At 45.0% G+C, this 21,593-nt stretch overlaps 1 protein-coding gene across 4 annotated transcripts in view; it reads left to right on the forward strand.

Moving 5' to 3' along the window:
• The window catches only part of JADE1 (jade family PHD finger 1), a 145,022-nt gene that overhangs the window by 106,065 nt on the left and 17,364 nt on the right, over positions 1-21,593 (forward strand). For all 4 annotated transcript variants that reach the window (XM_077279133.1, XM_077279135.1, XM_077279134.1 and 1 more), the window contains exons 8-9: positions 567-683; positions 16,393-16,914. In XM_077279133.1, coding sequence (XP_077135248.1) covers positions 567-683; positions 16,393-16,914 — 639 coding nt within the window. The remainder of the gene's footprint in view (positions 1-566; positions 684-16,392; positions 16,915-21,593) is intronic.

The following is a 21,593-nucleotide window of genomic DNA, read 5'->3' on the forward strand; positions in this document are numbered from 1 at the left end:
AGTTATATCGAAGAAATTTTACCACTATCATGAAGTACAGTATGTCACGAGAAAACAGTGTCAGAATCGCCAAGATCCGTTGAAGCGTTCCAGAGTTATAACCTCATAAAGGGACAGTGGTCAGAATTGTAAAAATTGGCCCGGTCATTAACGTGCAAACCACCCTTGGGGGTGAAGGGGTTAACTAAATGTTTGGCCCCGATAAAATAAAATAGAAAAACCTCTACTCCCTTCCAGTGCTGGTGCTGTCCTACCAGTGTCAGCACTAGCGGTCCCGGGACTCTCATGCGGTTTGACACGTGGTGCCTGGCGCCCAATCAGGACTGGCATCACTGTCACCGCCTATGTATTTGAATATGTAAAGAAAACCAGGGGCTGCTGCTGATCTGACTTCCTCTTCATGTTCTATGCATGGGAGGTGAGTACAGGTTTTTTATTTTATTGAGGCCAAACATTTAGTTCAAGAAGGGGTTGTCCTAATAGTGGACAATCCCTTTAAATATCTTGGTGAGAAGGTTTTATTCCAGCTACTGTAATGTAATAATGATATCTTGTTGTTATCCTAGGTGAGCATTGGCAGTCCAGAAAAGATGGAGCCCATTACTAAGGTGTCTCACATTCCCAGCAGTCGCTGGGCTCTTCTCTGCAACTTATGTAATGACAAGTTTGGGGCCTGCATACAGGTAAGGCTTGCTCAATATAACTTTTGTAAATGTGTTGCAAGATCTTTTTTTTTCTTTATTGTTAGGGTAGCAGCTGTACAGAAACTGTTTACCATGCTACACTTTTTAGGCAAACCTGAAAAGGAATCGCAAGGAAGTATACCTTTTGCCATTTTTGTTAAACTGAGCAAAACAAATGTAAAGAATCTAAATGTCCGAAACTACAGTAATGTTCAAACTGTTTTTCTTTAAGCTGCTGGGCACCATAGTGGCTCAGTGGATAGCACTGTTGCTTTGCAATGTTGGGGTCCTGGATTCAACTACCACTAAGGACAACATCCGTAAGTTAATTTAATAAAATTAAACTATTGACACTTTTATATTTTCTCCTTCCCCCATGACGGCACCACAGAGAAAGGGATCCGCCCTTCAAGTACAGGAAACCTACAGATAAAAAGGGCGGTACCTGAAATTCAGCCCTGGCATTTGAAATCACACAGGCCCATGCTGTCCCCGTCCCCAAGCACCAGATGTAATTTATCTATATATATCTACTATATAATTGTCTAAGGGTCACTTCCGTCTGTCTGTCTGTCACGGATATTCATTGGTCGCGGCCTCTGTCTGTCATGGAATCCAAGTCGCTTATTGGTCTCGCCAGCTGCCTGTCATGGCTGCCGCAACTAATCAGCGACGGCCACAGTCTGATTAGTCCCTCCCTACTCCCTGGCAGTCAGTGCCCGGCGCCCGCTCCATACTCCCCTGCAGTCACCGCTCACATAAGGTTAATGCCAGCGGTAACGGACCGTGTTATGCCGCGGGTAACTCACTCTGTTACCGCCGCTATTAACCCTGTGTGACCAAGTTTTTACTATTCATGCTGCCTATGCAGCATCAATAGTAAAAAGATCTAATGTTAAAAAAAATAAAAAATCATTATATACTCACCTTCCGCCGCCTTTCCAGCTCCTCGCTACGCTCCTGTGGCCACTCCATGCAAGCGGCAGGTTCCGGTGCCAAGGATGGTATGCGAGAAGGACCTTCCATGACGTCACGGTCATGTGACCGCGACGTCATCACAGGTCCTGCGAGAAGGACCTTCCATGACGTCACGGTCATGTGACCGCGACGTCATCACAGGTCCTGTGCTCATACCAACCCTGGGACCGGAAGCTGACGCGTGCACTGCACACAAGGCCAGGACTTCAACGGGCCTTTGGAGGGTGAGTATATGTTTTTGTTTTTTTTTAAGTCTGTATACTACGGTGGCTCTGTGCTGTATACTCCGTCGCTGTGCAATATACTACGTGGCTGGGCAATATACTACGTGGCTGGGCAATATACTACGTGACTGGGCAATATACTACGTGACTGGGCAATATACTACGTGGCTGGGCAATATACTACGTGGCTGGGCAATATACTACGTGGCTGGGCAATATACTACATACGTGGCTGGGCAATATACTACATACGTGGCTGGGCAATATACTACGTGGCTGGCCAATATACTACGTGGCTGGCCAATATACTACGTACGTGGCTGGCCAATATACTACGTACGTGGCTGGGCAATATACTACGTACGTGGCTGGGCAATATACTACGTACGTGGCTGGGCAATATACTACATCGTGGCTGGGCAATATACTACGTACGTGGCTGGGCAATATACTACGTACGTGGCTGGGCAATATACTATGTCGCTGGGCAATATACTATGTCGCTGGCCAATATACTACGTACGTGGCTGGGCAATATACTACGTCGCTGGGCAATATACTACGTGGCTGGGCAATATACTACGTACGTGGCTGGACAATGTACTACGTGACTGGGCAATGTACTACGTGACTGGGCAATATACTACGTGGCTGGGCAATATACTACGTGGCTGGGTAATATACTACGTGGCTGGGCAATATACTACGTGGCTGGGCAATATACTACGTGGCTGGGCAATATACTACGTGACTGGGCAATATACTACGTGACTGGGCAATATACTACGTGGCTGGGCAATATACTACGTGGCTGGGCAATATACTACGTGGCTGGGCAATATACTACGTGGCTGGGCAATATACTACATACGTGGCTGGGCAATATACTACATACGTGGCTGGGCAATATACTACATACGTGGCTGGGCAATATACTACGTGGCTGGCCAATATATTACGTACGTGGCTGGCCAATATACTACGTACGTGGCTGGGCAATATACTACGTACGTGGCTGGGCAATATACTACGTACGTGGCTGGGCAATATACTACGTACGTGGCTGGGCAATATACTACGTACGTGGCTGGGCAATATACTATGTCGCTGGCCAATATACTATGTCGCTGGCCAATATACTATGTACGTGGCTGGGCAATATACTACGTCGCTGGGCAATATACTACGTGGCTGGGCAATATACTACGTACGTGGCTGGACAATGTACTACGTGACTGGGCAATGTACTACGTGACTGGGCAATGTACTACGTGACTGGGCAATGTACTACGTGACTGGGCAATATACTACGTGGACATGCATATTCTAGAATACCCGATGCGTTAGAATCGGGCCACCATCTAGTATATATATGATCGCCTGTCTGTTTGTAACGGAAATCCCACGTCGCTGATTGGTCGCGCCAGCCGCCCGCGACCAATCAGCGTCAGGCGCAGTCCGGCGGTGAATTGGCGTGGGATTTGAACCACGCTTCCGTGATTGGTCGCGCCCGGCGACAACCAATCAGCGATATTGGCGAGGAATTTAACCCTCACTCACAGCGCGACGTAGTTAACTCACCTTTACTGAACACGTTCAGTCAGTCACTCACAGTGCGACATAGTTCAGTCACGTTCACTGAACACGTTCTGTCAGTCAGAATATTCTAGAATACCCGATGCGTTAGAATCGGGCCACCATCTAGTTACTAGTATTACCCTGGATGGAGGAAAGCAAAATTTACTACAAAACCAATATTTCTAATGATTCCCATGGCTTGCTGGGTTAAGTGATGGAGTCAGCGACTTTGTGCTCCATCACAACTCTTAATAATATGGGTATCTTGAGAACACCGATTCTGTTAACAACATAGCAGACAAGGTGGCCCATGACCAGACAGGCCCTTCTGGCATTTGCCAGATGGCCAATCCGGCCCTGCCTCTCTCCCACATCAGTTAGTTTCCTGTCCTTGGCGGGGACCTACAGTCGGTATACCTACAAGAAAAACATACCTGGGATCGTCGTGGGATGCTATGCCCGGCCAGACTGATCCAGGCAGCGGGGGTTCCCTGCCTCGGCTGGCGCGGTATCCTGAGGCGCCACCGCTGGGTTCATTGGACCTTTAGGGTGCGCGGGGAGAGGCAGCAGAGAAGAAGCTTGCTGGATGCTGCATCTTCCGGAATCCTCTCCGCCGTGCCCAGGATCCTCTCTGCCGCGGAAATCCTCGGGGCTCTGCAGACAGGGCCCAGCACTTCCAGGATTTAGTGCGTAGGCGCGCCCCTATGACACGGCGCAGCAATGCATGACTGGGTAATCCAGTTGGGGCATGCACGCGTCCATCGGTGTATGGTTCGGTTTCTGTCTGCGGATGTGCCGCATCCCTCCCCCAGTTGTGCCAGGGCGTATTTAAACGCAGGAAGCTGTAAGGAAGTGCTTCTAATAGAGCTCTGGCAGTCCCCCTAACCATGAGTGATCAGGAGAATTCGGAGTTGCAGGCTCTGCATGGTCGGTCACCGCAGCAGTGGCTGTCAAAGCAGGAGTTAAAACAAGCCCCTTCCCATCACAGGGAGCGTGGCAACAGTGAGAGTGGGCAGTCGGGCAGATCGTCCCAGCGCAGGAAGGTCTCCAGTGTGGCGTTGAGCGTAAGAGAGGACTAGTGATGAGCGCGTGTACTCGATGATCGGGTTTTCCCAAGCACGCTCGGGTGACCTACGAGCATTTATGACTGCTCGGAGATTTAGTTTTCATCACGGCAGCTAAATGATTTACAGCTATTAGCCAGCTTGATTACATGTGTGGATTCCCTAGCAACCAGGCAACCCCCACATGTAGCCTGGGTAGTAGCTGTAAATCATTCAGCTGCCGCAATGAAAACTAAATCTCCGAGCAGTCATAAATACTCGGAGATCACCGGAGCAACGAGTACACTCGCTCATCACTAGAGATGACCCATCTACAAGAATAGTTCCTCCTCCCAACCCGGTATCCTTTCTTCCGTCAGAATGGTAAGTGATCTACGTGAAATTACACTTTATATTTAGGGCCCCCTGATCTCTTCTCTCTTCAGGGAAGGAAAAGTGTGGGCAAGACTAAACACAGGACCTGTGCACTCTGCACGGAAGAGTTACCCACTACTTGGGAAAAAAGACTCTGCAACTCTTACACAGAACAAGCAGTCCGTGAAGAGACCTTGAAATTTGTCTCTGATCTCCGGTCCCTAATAAAATCACAGGTAGAAAATACCTTTAGGTTCCATCAGGATAAGGGGAAAAACTAGATACAGGTCCCCGGAGTCCGGGTCTAGTAGTTCGGAGAATGAAGAGAGGGACTCTGATACGTCCAATTCATCATCATCATCCGGGAGCAGGAGCAGTCGTAGCTGTTTCCCCTTAGAGGAAGCAGCCTTGTCAGGGCCACTATGGGGCTTAGTAGACCCTGGTCCAAAAAGATCAGTGCAGGACATTATGTTCAGCAGGCTAGAACAAAAAAAGAGGAGATCTTTCCCCCGAAATGAGAAACTCCAATCCCTAATTAAAAAGGAGTGCAAGAAACCAGAGAGAAAGGGCCTTTTATCTCCAAATAGGAAATATCCATTTGATGACTGGCTTGTTCTTTTTGGGAGAAGGCGCCAAAACTGGATGTGGCAATTGCCAAAGCTTCCAAACTGTTTCCCCTTCCCTTCTTGGACATGGGGGTATTGAAGGATGGACAAAAAGGTGGACACATTCCTGATGGATTCATGGAAGGCCGCCGGAGAGGGCTAAAACCTGTGGTAGCTGCCACTTAAACGGCCAGGTCACTGATGGTGTCTGGCTAGACCAACTCGAATCACAACTAAGGGAGAAACGCTCTAGGGAGACTATGTTAGACTCCATCCCAGTAATTGGGGCAGCAAGGTGGCTCAGTGGTTAGCGCTGCAGCCTTGCAGTGCTGGAGTCCTGGGTTCAAATCCCACCAAGGACAACATCTGCAAGGAGTTTGTATGTTCTCTCCGTGTTTGCGTGGGTTTCCTCCAGGCACTCCGGTTTCCTCCCACATTCCAAAGACATACTGATAAGGAATTTAGATTGTGAGCCCCATTGGGGACAGCGATGATAATGTCTGTAAAGCGCTGCGGAATATGTTAGCGCTATATAAAAATAATAATTATTATTATGAAAGGAGCTGCTGCTTTCTTGGGGGATGCATTGGTGGACTTGGTCAGGCTGGCAGCTAGATCTGCAGTCGTCTTCAATCCAGCCCGGCGAGCGCTCTAGCTAAAGCGTTGGCCAGGAGATCTCCAGACAAAGTCAAGGCTTTGCTCCGTCCCCTGTGAGGGCAACTTCTTGTTTGGTCCTACACTTGATGATATTTTGGATAAAGCGAGGGACAACAAGAAATGCTTCCCTATCCTCTCCAATCCTACTTATAAGAAATCCTTTCAGAGTAGGAAATATATCTGGAGAAAGCCCCTGGATAAGTGGGAAGATAGAAGTAAGACCAAGGGGTTCTTGTTCAACAGGCCCCCCAAAATGACAACAAGAAGTCATCCCAATGAGGGTTTTTCCCAGGTGGGGGGAAGGTTATCTCTTTCTCCCGGCCTGGGAAAGAATATCCAACAGCTCTTGGATATTGGACCTGATAAAATCAGGTCTAAAACTTCACTTCAACTCACCTCCCCATCCAAATTTTACAATGACACCCCAGAGATCTTCAAACCAAAAGCAACTAGCCTTGGAACAGGAGGTTCTGGGTCTGTTAGGGAAAGCAGTCCTTCAAGAGGTAACTCACCAGGAAAAAGGCGAAGGATTCTACTCCCCTCTGTTCCTGAGAAAAAAGGCAGATGGAACTTTCAGAACGATCATAAAGTTAAAGAAACTGAACAAGCTACTGAAAGTTCAAACTTTCAAGATGGAAACAATAAAGACATCGGTAAAAATGCTGTTTCCAGGCTGTTTCATGACTGTTCTGGACCTAAAGGACACATACGATCACGTCCCCATCCACAGAGACTCATCAGAAATTCCTCAGGGTAGCAATCCTAATAAATGGAGTGGTAAAACATTATCAGTTCACGGCCCTCCCATTCAGTCTAGCCATAGCTCCACTGGTGTTCGCCAAAATAGTGGCAGAGGTGATGGCACATTTGAGGGAACAAGATTTTCTAATTGTCCCATACCTAGACTATTTTCTGATCATAGGCAACTCCTCCCAGCATTGCAAGAACCAATTAGAAAGGGTCATGGGTTCCTTGACCAACTTGGGCTGACTTTTGAATCTAGGGAAATCCAAAACTGCCGAGGAATACCTGGGTATCATGCTAGATTCAAAGAAACAGGAGTATTGCCTCCCGTCGGAGAAAGTTCAGAAAATCGTAGTTCTGATATCTTGAGCAAGGGACCTGCCCTCTGACTTTGCAGAGAACAATGTTCCTCCTAGGTTCCATGACATTCTGTATTCCGGCCATTCATTGGGCTCACACCAGAGAGTTGCATTGGGAAATTTGGTTGGGGGGGGGGGGGGGGGGGTGGCTCAACTGAACGACCAGATAGGGGTCTGGACAGAGGACTTAGGATCAGTATCCTCAAACATGAAGGAACTATTGGCAGTGAAGTTTGCCCTCCTAGAAGTCTTGAACACTCTTCAGGGACACCACGTAAGAGTATTCTCAGACAAATGGAACAAGCAAGGTCCATTTTCCTGTTAGCCAAGGACAACTTGGGATCTCTGTCTGCACTCCACTTAAGATCGATTGAGAATCACAGCACAGATTTCCTGAGTCGGACCCAGCTGAGACAGGGTGAGTGGGGACTGAAACAGCCATCTTGGAATTTCTGCAGAAGGGATTGGAACAGGGGCTAGCTACAAGTACTTTAAAAACTCAAGTCGTGGGGAATTTGTGGATATCCAGGTTCATCAAAGCATCGGCCAGGTCTAGACCCATCCCCTCTGAGTACTCCTCCTTGGGATTTAATCTTTGTCCTTACAGCCCTGACCAAACCTCATTTTGGACCTCTGGCAGAGGCTTCACTGAGAATCCTGAGAAGTGATTGAACATCACTTCTAGTAGCTCTCACATCAGCTCGTAGGGTTAGTGACATCCAGGCATTATCAGCCAGCCCACCCGTCACACAAATCTTGGACAATAGGGTTATTCTTAAGACCGACCCTGCCTACCTACCGAAAGTGGTGTCGAGTTTCCATAGGTCTCAGGAGATATCCCTCCCTTCTTTTTGTCCCGATCCCAAGAATAGAGAAGAGAGTATTACGCACACTAGACTTCAGAAGATGCATGATCCAATACCTATCGTACACACGACAGTGTAGGAAGTATAGTTCTCTTTGTGTACTTTCAGGGTCCTCGAAAGGGGCAAAAAGCTTCTAAAGGCAAGATGGATAAGGGACACCACCACCCTGTCATATTTCTATAAAGGCTCATTCGACGAGAGCAGTGGCAGCCTCCTGGGCAGAAAGAGCCGGTGGCTCAATAGAACAATATGTAGAGCCACTACGTGGTCTTCCCCCTCTACATTATTCAGTCACTATCGGTTGGATCTAGCCTCTTCTGCAGACCTTTTTTGGTAGAAGGGGTCTGGAAGCGGTGGTCCCTCCCTAATGTTACATTCTCTGCAATTCTCTTCGTGGTGCAATGGGGTAAGGAGAAAGACGTAGTTGTTTACCGGTAACAGGATTTCTCAGAGCCCATAACAGCACCCTTACATTCTTTCCCTTCACATGTGGGTGTGCACACTTATTTTTGCTTATTTTGTTACTTATACGTAGTCACATGATGTTTCTGTTAAGCTTCATAGTAATGTTGAATATTATGTTATTAATCTGGAAGTCCTCTTGTGCTCTGTAAACAAGTGATGCGGGAGAGAGGTACCGCCCATTTTATCTGTAGGTTTCCTGTCCTTGAAGGGCGGATTCCCTCTCTCCGTGGTGCCTTCATGGGCTCTGAGAAATCTCGTTATTGGTAAGTAACTACGTCTTTTGAAAGCATTTTTACGGCATTTTTTTTTCCACACTTACCTAAATCATTTGCACAGTATTGGATTTCACACTCCAGACTATTCATATGCAAATGTAGCTCTTTCATACACAAGTCCAGCAATACCTTTACATGGCCAGTCCGTTCTTCCATTAAGGCCCCGTCTCACTAAGCGATTTACCAACGATCACGACCAGCGATATGACCTGGCCGTGATCGTTGGTAAGTCGCTGTGTGGTCGCTGGGGAGCTGTCACACAGACAGCTCTCTCCAGCGACCAACGATCAGGGGAACGACTTCGGCATCGTTGAAACTGTCTTCAACGATGCCGAAGTCCCCCTGCAGCACCCGGGTAACCAGGGTAAACATCGGGTTACTAAGCGCAGGGCCGCGCTTAGTAACCCGATGTTTACCCTGGTTACCAAAAAAAACAAACAGTACATACTCGCCTTTCGGTGTCCAGGTCCCTTGCCGTCTGCTTCCTGCTCTGACTGAGATCCGGCCGTACAGTGAGAGCAGAGCGCAGCGGTGACGTCACTGCTGTGCTCTCACTTCTCACTGTACGGCCGGCAGTCAGTGAGAGCAGGAAGCAGACGGCAAGGGACCTGACGGACATCAGAAGGCGAGTATGTATTGTTTTTTTTTTTTATATATTTACGCTGGTAACCAGGGTAAACATCGGGTTACTAAGCGCGGCCCTGCGCTTAGTAACCCAATGTTTACCCTGGTTACCAGTGAAGACATCGCTGGATCGGTGTCACACACACCGATTCAGCGATGTCAGCGGGGCCTCAACGACCAAAAAAAGGTCCAGGCCATTCCGACACGACCAGCGATCTCACAGCAGGGGCCTGATCGCTGGTACGTGTCACACATAGCGAGATCGCTACTGAGGTCGCTGTTGCGTCACAAAACTTGTGACTCAGCAGCGATCTCGCTAGCGATCTCGCTATGTGTGACGGGGCCTTTACTGTGAAATCAGCGGTTCAATAGATATGCAAATGAAACTGAAGAACTATTTGTAGATCTGAAGCCTCTGTCATTTCAGCTCTATTCCCAACCCAGCGTGGTCTCCTCCTGCTTGGCTGACTGTTCGTTTGCCTGAAGTCACAAAGTAAAGAGGCTGTCAGTCAAGTAGTAGTAGTAGTAGTAGGAGGAGGTGGCGCTGGACAGGGAATAGAGCTGGAGTGACAGAGGCTTCAGATCTACATAGTTCTTCAGCTTCATTTGCATATCTATTGAACCGCTGATTTCTCAGTAATGGATTTCTAATAGTGTTTGAAATCCTGCTGACTCATTTCCTTTAAGCCCTTTCCGACGTTGGGCATAATACGCTCATGTCGGAATCCGTACCTTTGATGTGGGCTCCAGTGCTGATCCCACATTTTTCCCGGCACTTGTCAGCTGTTTTAAACAGCTGACGTGCCTCTTAACAGCCGCGGGTGGGATCGTGATCCACCCGCAGCTGTTAACCCGTTAAATGTCGTTGTCAATCTCTGACAGCTGCATTTATCTTGCACGCCAGAAATCTCGCCCATCGGTGACCCCGTCACGTGATCACGGGTCACCGATGAGTTGGCAACAAAGATTACATTTCTGCTTTGTCTAAATTAAAAGAATGTGGTAGTATAATGCAAACTGGACCTCTCGGCACTTTAATTTGGGACCTGTGCCCTGAATGTCCAGTTCATCGCCCCCATTCTTAAGTGTACATGAATTTTTTAAATTAAATATTATTTTATACAAACGGTTACTCTCATAAGCCTTATCACACAGCTGGCCATTGAAGGTGCGTACTGCTGGGCAGCTAATCTAGAAACCAAAGTTTCCACAGTGCAGATTCACTACAGTTCCCACGAATTGTCCTCACTTTAGTCCCTCTTGTTTCCCTTTTTCTGGCGTCTTCAATGCAGCCCAGGATGTGAAAAGTAAGAAGCTGACCATTATGTATGTAAGAGACACATAATGAATATAGGCTGTGTGTGTATGTAGTGGGTGCACATATGTGTGCATGAGTCTGTGTAGTGTGTGTGCAAATGTGTAGGTAATAAAATATATGTCCATATGTGTGTATTGGATGTTATTTTACATGGCAGATATACAGCATTGTGTGTTTATAAGGTTACCCGACGGGGGGGGAATTACAGCACAAATATGACATGCAGCAGATTTAAATGTGTGACGTGCCGAAGTATCTGCAAACTTCACGTCCACATTTTGTAGAACCCCACTTACTGCCATTATTGCTCTGTAAATTAGTTGGTGAATTTACACTTAAAATCTGCAATAAATAGGACATATCTTAAGGGGTTGTCAGGTCTTCATCGATAAGGCTGCAGGCACTCTGTGTGACTACAGACTTATCATTCCCCCCCCAGCAGCACCCAGTGTGCGCTACGGGGATTGGTCAGTTTCTGACCTTGGAACGGAAGGTATATATAAGTTATACAGTCTCCTTGGCGCGGCCTCACTCCGTACACTTATATGGAGGGACGCTGTGCTCACTAGTCGGCCCACTGGACGGCCACATCAATAGACTGGCCACGGCCTTGCTCAATGCAATTGTTATGGAGTGGGCCACTAGGCGGGCTGTGGCCGGGAGTATGTAGAACGCATACATAACCTCCAGTCCTGGGTCAGAAACCGGCGAATCCCCCGTATCGCACACAGTGCATGCCCTGGGGGGATTCATAAGTCTGCAGTCACACAGTGCCTGCAGACGTAACGATTTGGGCCAGACAACCCCTTTGGGCACGTGCTCAAGATCAGGAAATAGCAGCATTTTGGATGCAGCATATTTTCGCTGCACTCAATCGCGCAGTTAAATCCGCATGTATTCATTGAACAATGGGGATTTACCGCATCCAGTGCACATCTATTGTGGACATTTCTGTTGTGGAGACGCTAGAAATTGACATGGTGCTGCCCTTCAACTCACCCATGGCACGGGTTTGTGCAGTGGTAAATAGAAGCCCAGTGGGCACTGGATTTCTATAACCCCATCCACTGTGCTTGTAATGTAGAACACAGCGTTTTGGATGCAGCACAGGTGAGCTGTGTCCAAAAACTGCTATTCCTGATCGTGGGCACGCACCCTTTAGGCCCCCTACACACGTTCAGGAATTGATGCAGAAAATTCCTGTGAAAATCCGGACATTTCTGCCGGATTTCCGCATGAAAACCGCATGCGTTTTTAGCGCGTTTTTTGCGCGTTTTTGACGCGGTTTTTCCCAAACATTTCCCAATGCATTAGACAGTGGGAAAACCGCAAAAAAACCCGCAAAATTAATGAGCATGTTCATTTTTTTTCCGCAATGCGTTTTTCATGCGGAAAAACGCACATCATGTGCACAGAAATTGCGGATTTCATTAAAAATGATAGGATGCTTAATGTATGCAGATTATTTGCGGTTTTATAGCGTTTTTATAGCGCAAAAACGCTAAAAAAACCGCAAATAATCTGCAACGTGTGCACATAGCCTTAAGGCTTCTGTCTGTGTCAGTAAAGGACAACACATGGGCCAATTGTAGCCCATGTCCCAGTGCACACTAGCACATTTCTAAATGAACTGATGGTGGTGGCATTAGTATAAAGAATGGTGCATCTAATTGCATGGGGTAGGGCATGTGTAAGGGGGTGTGAGTGATTATGGGGATGATTCGAATGCAGTGGGTGTATGTAATTACACAGCGGGGTGGGGATGATTTTAATGGATCACTATACTGTACGGGGTGTATGTGATAACACTATTGGGGGTTAATGTTTATTAAAATGTCATGTAAATGCGTATGTGTTTTTGTTACATAGGACTGCAGGTATCCTTTATTACATTATCTGTACTCTGTTATTGTCTTTGGCCCGATCAACCCCCCCTTCCCCACCACCACCCCCGGCTGTGAATATATCCCCCCCCTGACCCCCCCCCCCCCCCCCCACCACCACCACCCCCGGCTGTGAATATATTTCCCCCCTGTACCCCCCCACCACCATCCCCGGCTGTGAATATATCCCCCCACCACCATCCCCGGCTGTGAATATATCCCCCCACCACCATCCCCGGCTGTGAATATATCCCCCCACCACCATCCCCGGCTGTGAGTATACGTGTTGTTCTGATCAGATTCCTTTAGATAATTCTATCTTCAGCTTTGATAATTTAGTTGGCTGGTAGACCAAGTCCACAGTGTACGCAATTATATGCCAGTGTGGACGGTTCTGCACTGGTGAAACAATTCATCCAATCTGTGAACCGTTCAGTGAACATGTGCGTTCTCTACCAACAGGTTCTCGGGCACACTGGTGACCTGTGCCACATGCCGCTCTATATTGTAAATATATACCACTGAGGGGGGCGAAGGGCATAAGGCACTGCTAAGATGCACAATTAATCCTGAAGACAGAGGAATTAGGCCCCATAGATATAAATGGCCGTAATGATTTAAAGGGGTTGTCCAGTTAAAAAAAAAAAAATTACCTATCCACAGGATTGGTGATAACTATCGGATCGGTGGAGATCGCATCACTCCGAACCGCATCCATCAGCATATCGGGGAATTTTTAGCATGGCAGGTCAGACACCTCACCACAACTCCATTCATTCTCTATGGTGCTGCTGGAAAAAGCAGAGTACAGCGGTCACCAGCCCCATAGAGAATGAATGGAGCACAGGTGGAGTATGCAGGGATAAGAGTGCTGCATTCTGCCGATCTGTGTGGCTCTGCGCGATCAGATCCACAACGATTTCAACAAGTTATCTCCTATTTTGTGGGTAAGGATAAATAGTTTAAATTGGACAACTCCTTTTTAAATCCCTTTCTATAGATAGCTTTGGTGTGTTGTGGTTATGAAAGCAGTCACACCTCCTTTATATATAATTAGGTATTATTATGGCGTTAGATGTAATAAAATATGCTAATTAAGTTGTAAATAGAATTGGGTGGTACAATGTGACTCGTCCTGACCAGATGAAGTGTGGTAACAGGTGAAACGGCTATGGCCTCATCTCTGTGACCGTGCCTCAAGAATGCTAGCTAATTAATGCCGGATTAGTCAGTGCCGCTTTCTATTTTCGCCATGTGGGACTATACCCGGAGCATACAGCCTGCCATTGAAACTGCTGGCACAGTAGCACAAGTTGTATTCTCGGTCTGTCTCAGAATCAGCGTGTCTTCTGCAAAACCCACTGATCCAATGAAATGACACTGGGACGTGAAAGGCACAGCATCTAATGGAGCGTCTTTCATTAGCACAACCTCACATGTATCCTCGAAGACCATTCACATTGCACCCGGGCAGTGAAGGCATGAGCTTGGGCTTTACAGCTAAGAAAACAAGTAAATGATTGCCCTAATGCCTAATGGTTCTGTCACTTTGTACCCAGTCCACTTGTTGCTTGGGTGCAGGTAGCAGAATAGTTACTGGATATCAGCACAGTTCTAGAAGTTTCCTTTCGGAGGGATCTCAGTCATATTGCTCAGCATTTCTCCTGTTCCTGGTTTATGTAGAGACCACATGGATAAACCTGATTCTTGGTACCTTAAGGCGAGCGATGATGAGCCTTTGTCCCCCCTCCCGTTATTGCTCTGATTTCTTCCCTTTTGCTGTACATTTAAGCCCAGTCATAAACTGGGTGGACGGACTCCTTTTACTTGGTGCCCTTCACGTAAGGCTCTGATTAGGACAGACCTCAAACATACGCTTGTATACTTTATTTTACATAACGTGTCATTTAGTGCAAAATTGCATGAAGGAAAATTTGTGGGTAAAACATTTTGGGGTTTTTGTTTAATGAATTTTCTTTTTTGTTACAAAGTGTGAAAATTGATAAACGTCTAGCAGTAAGAAGGGTTAAGCTTTGCAACCTTAAAAATAGACTAATGTGTGATGTGTTCCAGCCATTATCATAGGCTCCCCTGTGGGCATCATAAAAACAGGATGAATTTCATCTCTCGGGGGATGTTACATAATCACCGATGTAATTATAGGGTTTTATTTCTGTTGTGTGTTTTTTCTCTAATCCCTGAGGGCTGCAGATGACTGTAGATGTGTGATTAAACTGTGTGCGTGATGGAGTAAACGTCCAGCCCGTCCACAGACAGCAGCGTGCGGCCTTGTAAATGAACAGCGCCGATCCCTGGAATTGCTGCCAGTCTGTTAAATGCCATGGAATAATGACTAAAAGCTTTCCATGGTCTGATAGTTTGCCATTGCTCAGGTGATGGCCGTCATCTGTGTATTGATCCGCCCGCCGTCTTCTGTTCATTTTCCAATAACATCTTTTGTAGTTTGTGCTGTTGTATTTTCTTGTTTCCTTTGCTCCTTTTTATATTTATTTTTTTCCAGCGTATTGATTTCTGACGCCAGTCCGGCATAGTCTCAGATGATGTAAGGCCGGTTAATAACTGTCTTGTGTGTTTTCCCTTTCATCTGCGTGCTGAATCAACCTGAGCAGGAAAGCCCAGAGGAGGGTGGATTGACTTCTTTTCAGGGGAACGTCGAAATATTCTGTTGTCGTTGTGCGTTAGTCTCTGAGGTTAGAAAGCTGTCATGTAGCACAGCCTAAAACACTCTCTGCAGCGGAAAGTGACTTTATTTTTTTGCCAGTTTACACGCTGCAATGGACGGCCTTGGCCATTACCAAATGCAGCATAAATGTATAACTACAGGCTATAGCTCGCTGGAGATGTTCAGAAAATTTCGGATATCGGAATAAGGGGCAGGAAGGCTATTGGGGTCTACTTCTGACTATTCACGGGTAATGATTGTAGATACTACTGTGGCAATATGAATGTTATAGATGCCTGTAAATCAGAGTCTCCCTCCACATGTCACAAACCTGTGCCGTCTAGAAGCCATGGGCCTGTAATTTCTGGTCGTTATCTGCTTCCGTTAGTCCACACGGGACGAGGTGCTGCAGACTCTGCCGAGGATCACAGAGCCAGACTCTACAGAACTCATTCTCTCCTGAGACTGACAGGCAGTGTAGGTTTCCAGCGTTGTCAATCTCTTTTGTAGTTTTCTTCCACTGCAATGTAGCAGGAGTGAAATCTTAAAAATCTACATGTACTACATGCACATTTTGATGTAGATTCACAATTTCCTTTGTTCTCTTCCTAATGGTGTGTTGACATTGAGTTTTTTTTGTTTTTATTTGCTGTGTTCTTGGAGCAGAAACTCAAAAAAATCACAAGGAGCTCAAAAACTACAAATTTTGATTAGAGACTTTTTGCTCTGAGGTCTCGGCAAAAAAAAAAGTCTGTGAAGACAACATAGGAGTATGTGCAGATGACGTCTTTTAGCATACTAAACACATCCACTGCAAGTTATTGTCACATATCATTGCATATGTTCATTTTTGTTTATGCTTTTTTGATTAGTGCCATGTGCAGGTTTTGATCGCAAAACTCGTAGTGGCTCAGAAGAAAGAAGTAGAATCTTTTCTATATGCTTCCCCCTGTATCATTGGAGTCTGCTGCTTTTTGCCTTTAATTGTTCTGTAGAAATCTCTAACGTTATATTTTTCTTTTTTGCTTTCAGTGCTCAGTTAAAAATTGCCGAATTGCTTTTCACGTCACATGCGCCTTTGATCGCGGCCTGGAGATGAAGACCATCCTAACAGAAGAAGATGAAGTCAAATTTAAGTCTTATTGCCCAAAGCATAGTGGAAGCAAGAAAACAGAGGATGGCCAGATCATTGAGAGTGCTAGTGACTTAAATGGCGCCGTCAGGGCTTCCCCATCGTGCTTGGATGACTTACAAGGTCTTACTGCCTGCCAGCAGGAGGCGAAGCACGAGAGCCAACGTAAGCTGAAACTCCAGCAGCTTGAGGACGACTTCTATACATTTGTCAATGTACAGGATGTGAGTCAGGCCATGCAAGTCCCATATGATGTCACAGACTTTATCTACCAGTATTGGAAACTGAAGAGGAAAGCCAATTTTAACAAACCACTCATAACTCCCAAGAAGGACGAGGAAGACAACTTGGCCAAGCGCGAACAAGACTTCTTGATTCGTCGTTTGCAACTATTTACTCATCTGCGACAGGATCTAGAACGGGTGAGAGCTTGTTTCCTACTGCTCAATTGTAAGTTCATATGATGTAAAGGGGTTGTAAATCGGAACAGCGGAGGACTACAGATAAACCTGCTTTGGCTGTACTGATGTCATAGCCCAGCCTGCTCCATTCAGCGCGTGTTGGCTGTATTTCATATCCCGCACCCAAAGCAACTGATATGATCTCCACTAGCTGTGACTGCAGCATTTAACGGGCTTCACTGTGGCAACAGTTGCTTCTGACGGCCATCCTCACCCCAAGCCATCCTTATGGCTGGGCATCATAGAAAATCGTCAGTTTCACAATACACTGCAGTACTAAGGTATTGCATAGGTCATAAAGCAATTGAAGGTTCAATTTATTTTTTTAAAATTACAGTTTAAATATGTAAAAAAAAAAAAAAAAAACACTTGGAGGTTGAATTCCTTTTTAAAAAGACGGTTTATCCCCTTAGTGACAGAGCCAATTTGGTACTTAATGACCAAGCCAATTTTTACAATTCTGACCAGTCACTTTATGAAGTTATAGCTCTAAAACGCTTCAACGTATCCCACTGATTCTTAGAATCTTTTTTCGTGACATATTGTTCTTCATGTTAGCAGTAAAATTTCATCTGTATAACTTGCGTTTATGTATGGGGAAAAAATGGAAATTTGGCAAAAAAATTTAAAAGTTTGAAATTTTCAAACTTTTAATTTTTGTACCCTTAAGTCAGAGAGTGGTGTCACAAAATAGTTAATAAATAACATTTCCCACATGTAGCCGAGATCTTGGAGAAATTCTGACTCTGGGAGGGGGCTATACCCTTGTTTATCAGCACAGGTAAAAAGCGGGGCTGAGGAATAAGTACCCTTAACTGCCGCCGTATCAGCGGTCATTAAGGGGTTAAATATGTGTAAAAAAAAAAATTGTAAATAAGGAAAAAAAAATATTAGAGATTAAATGTCCACCTTTTTTTCCTTTTTGGGTATTGCCTGTGTGCGTATTTGATTCAACTAATATATAGTATGAAAATATTTATCCCATATAATGAAATCCAAAATGACAACTGAATTGGTGATTTATGTCGGACAGTATGTATTTATTTTCAGGACTATGAAAATTGTAAATTCACACTGAAGGCATCAAAACTATGAATTAACACACGTGGCATTATATACTTAACAAAAAAGTGTGAAACAACTGAAATTATGTCTTATATTCTAGGTTCTTCAAAGTAGCCACCTTTTGCTTTGATGACTGCTTTGCACACTCTTGGCATTCTCTTGATGAGCTTCAAGAGGTAGTCACCGGAAATGGTTTTCACTTCACAGGTGTGCCCTGTCAGGGTTAATAAGTGGGATTTCTTGCCTTATAAATGGTGTTGGGACCATCAGTTGTGTTGTGCAGAAGTCTGGTGGATACACAGCTGATAGTCCTACTGAATAGACTGTTAGAATTTGTATTATGGCAAGAAAAAGCAGCTAAGTAAAGAAAAACGAGTGGTCATCATTACTTTAAGAAATGAAGGTCAGTCAGTCCGAAAAATTGGGAAAAACGTTGAAAGTGTCCCCAAGTGCATTTGCAAAAACCATCAAGCGCTACAAAGAAACTAGCTCACGAGGACCACCCCAGGAAAGGAAGACGAAGAGTCACCTCCGCTTCTGAGGATAAGTTTATCCGAGTCACCAGCCTCAGAAATGGCAGGTTAACAGCAGCTCAGATTAGAGACCAGGTCAATGCCACACAGACTTCTAGCAGCAGACACATCTCTACAACAACTGTTAAGAGGAGGCAGCAGGCCTTCATGGTAAAATAGCTGCTTGGAAACCACTGCTAAGGACAGGCAACAAGCAGAAGAGACGTGTTTGGGCTAAAGAACACAAGGAATGGACATTAGACCAGTGGAAATCTGTGCTTTGGTCTGAGGAGTCCAAATTTGAGATCTTTGGTTCCAACCACCGTGTCTTTGTGTGACGCAGAAAAGGTAAACGGATGGACTCTACATGCCTGGTTCCCACCGTGAAGCATGGAGGAGAGGTGTGAAGGTGTGGGGATGCTTTGCTGGTGACACTGTTGGGGATTTATTCAAAATTGAAGGCATACTGAACCAGCATGGCTACCACAGCATCTTGCAGCGGCATGCTATTCCATCCGGTTTGCGTTTAGTTGGACCATCATTTATTTTTCAATAGGACAATGACCCCAAACACACCTCCAGGCTGTGTAAGGGCTATTTGACCAAGAAGGGGAGTGATGGGGTGCTACGCCAGATGATCTGGCCTCCACAGTCACCAGACCTGAACCCAATCAATATGGTTTGGGGTGAACTGGACCGCAGAGTGAAGGCAAAAGGGGCGACAAGTGCTAAGCATCCCTGGGAACTCCTTCAAGATTGTTGGAAGACCATTCCCGGTGACTACCTCTTGAAGCTCATCAAGATAATGCCAAGAGTGTGCAAAGCAGTCCTCAAAGCAAAAGGTGGCTACTTTGAAGAACATAAGGCATATTTTCTGTTGTTTCACACTTTTTAGTTAAGTATATAATTCCAAATGTGTTAATTCATAGTTTTGGTGCCTTCAGTGTGAATGTACAATTTTCATAGTCATGACAATACAGAAAAAATTTTAAATGAGGTGTGTCCAAACTTTTGGTCTGTGCTGTGTATGTATGTATGTATGTATGTATGTATGTATGCATGTATGTATGTATGCATGTATGTATGTATGTATATGTATATATATATATGTATATATATGTGTATATATATGTGTATATATATATGTATATATATATATATATGTATATATATATATATGTATATATATGTATGTATATATATGTATGTATATATATGTATATATATATATATATATGTATGTATATATATATATATATATATATATATATATATATATATCACACATACATACATACATACATACATACATACATACATACATACATACATACATACATACATACATACATACATACATACATACATACATACAGTGGGGCAAAAAAGTATTTAGTCAGTCAGCAATAGTGCAAGTTCCACCACTTAAAAAGATGAGAGGCGTCTGTAATTTACATCATAGGTAGACCTCAACTATGGGAGACAAACTGAGAAAAAAAAATCCAGAAAATCACATTGTCTGTTTTTTTTATCATTTTATTTGCATATTATGGTGGAAAATAAGTATTTGGTCAGAAACAAAATTTCATCTCAATACTTTGTAATATATCCTTTGTTGGCAATGACAGAGGTCAAACGTTTTCTGTAAGTCTTCACAAGGTTGCCACACACTGTTGTTGGTATGTTGGCCCATTCCTCCATGCAGATCTCCTCTAGAGCAGTGATGTTTTTGGCTTTTCGCTTGGCAACACGGACTTTCAACTCCCTCCAAAGGTTTTCTATAGGATTGAGATCTGGAGACTGGCTAGGCCACTCCAGGACCTTGAAATGCTTCTTACGAAGCCACTCCTTCGTTGCCCTGGCGGTGTGCTTTGGATCATTGTCATGTTGAAAGACCCAGCCACGTTTCATCTTCAATGCCCTTGCTGATGGAAGGAGGTTTGCACTCAAAATCTCACGATACATGGCCCCATTCATTCTTTCATGTACCCGGATCAGTCGTCCTGGCCCCTTTGCAGAGAAACAGCCCCAAAGCATGATGTTTCCACCACCATGCTTTACAGTAGGTATGGTGTTTGATGGATGCAACTCAGTATTCTTTTTCCTCCAAACACGACAAGTTGTGTTTCTACCAAACAGTTCCAGTTTGGTTTCATCAGACCATAGGACATTCTCCCAAAACTCCTCTGGATCATCCAAATGCTCTCTAGCAAACTTCAGACGGGCCCGGACATGTACTGGCTTAAGCAGTGGGACACGTCTGGCACTGCAGGATCTGAGTCCATGGTGGCGTAGTGTGTTACTTATGGTAGGCCTTGTTACATTGGTCCCAGCTCTCTGCAGTTCATTCACTAGGTCCCCCCGCGTGGTTCTGGGATTTTTGCTCACTGTGCTGGTGATCATTCTGACCCCACGGGGTGGGATTTTGCGTGGAGCCCCAGATCGAGGGAGATTATCAGTGGTCTTGTATGTCTTCCATTTTCTAATTATTGCTCCCACTGTTGATTTCTTCACTCCAAGCTGGTTGGCTATTGCAGATTCAGTCTTCCCAGCCTGGTGCAGGGCTACAATTTTGTTTCTGGTGTCCTTTGACAGCTCTTTGGTCTTCACCATAGTGGAGTTTGGAGTCAGACTGTTTGAGGGTGTGCACAGGTGTCTTTTTATACTGATAACAAGTTTAAACAGGTGACATTACTACAGGTAATGAGTGGAGGAAAGAGGAGCCTCTTAAAGAAGAAGTTACAGGTCTGTGAGAGCCAGAAATCTTGATTGTTTGTTTCTGACCAAATACTTATTTTCCACCATAATATGCAAATAAAATTATAAAAAAACAGACAATGTGATTTTCTGGATTTTTTTTTCTCAGTTTGTCTCCCATAGTTGAGGTCTACCTATGATGTAAATTACTGACGCCTCTCATCTTTTTAAGTGGTGGAACTTGCACTATTGCTGAATGACTAAATACTTTTTTGCCCCACTATATATATATATATATATATATATATATATATATATATATATATATATATATATATATATATATATATATATATATATATATAT

This window comes from Ranitomeya variabilis, chromosome 1 (genome assembly GCF_051348905.1).
Source record: "Ranitomeya variabilis isolate aRanVar5 chromosome 1, aRanVar5.hap1, whole genome shotgun sequence".
Taxonomy (NCBI): domain Eukaryota; kingdom Metazoa; phylum Chordata; class Amphibia; order Anura; family Dendrobatidae; genus Ranitomeya; species Ranitomeya variabilis.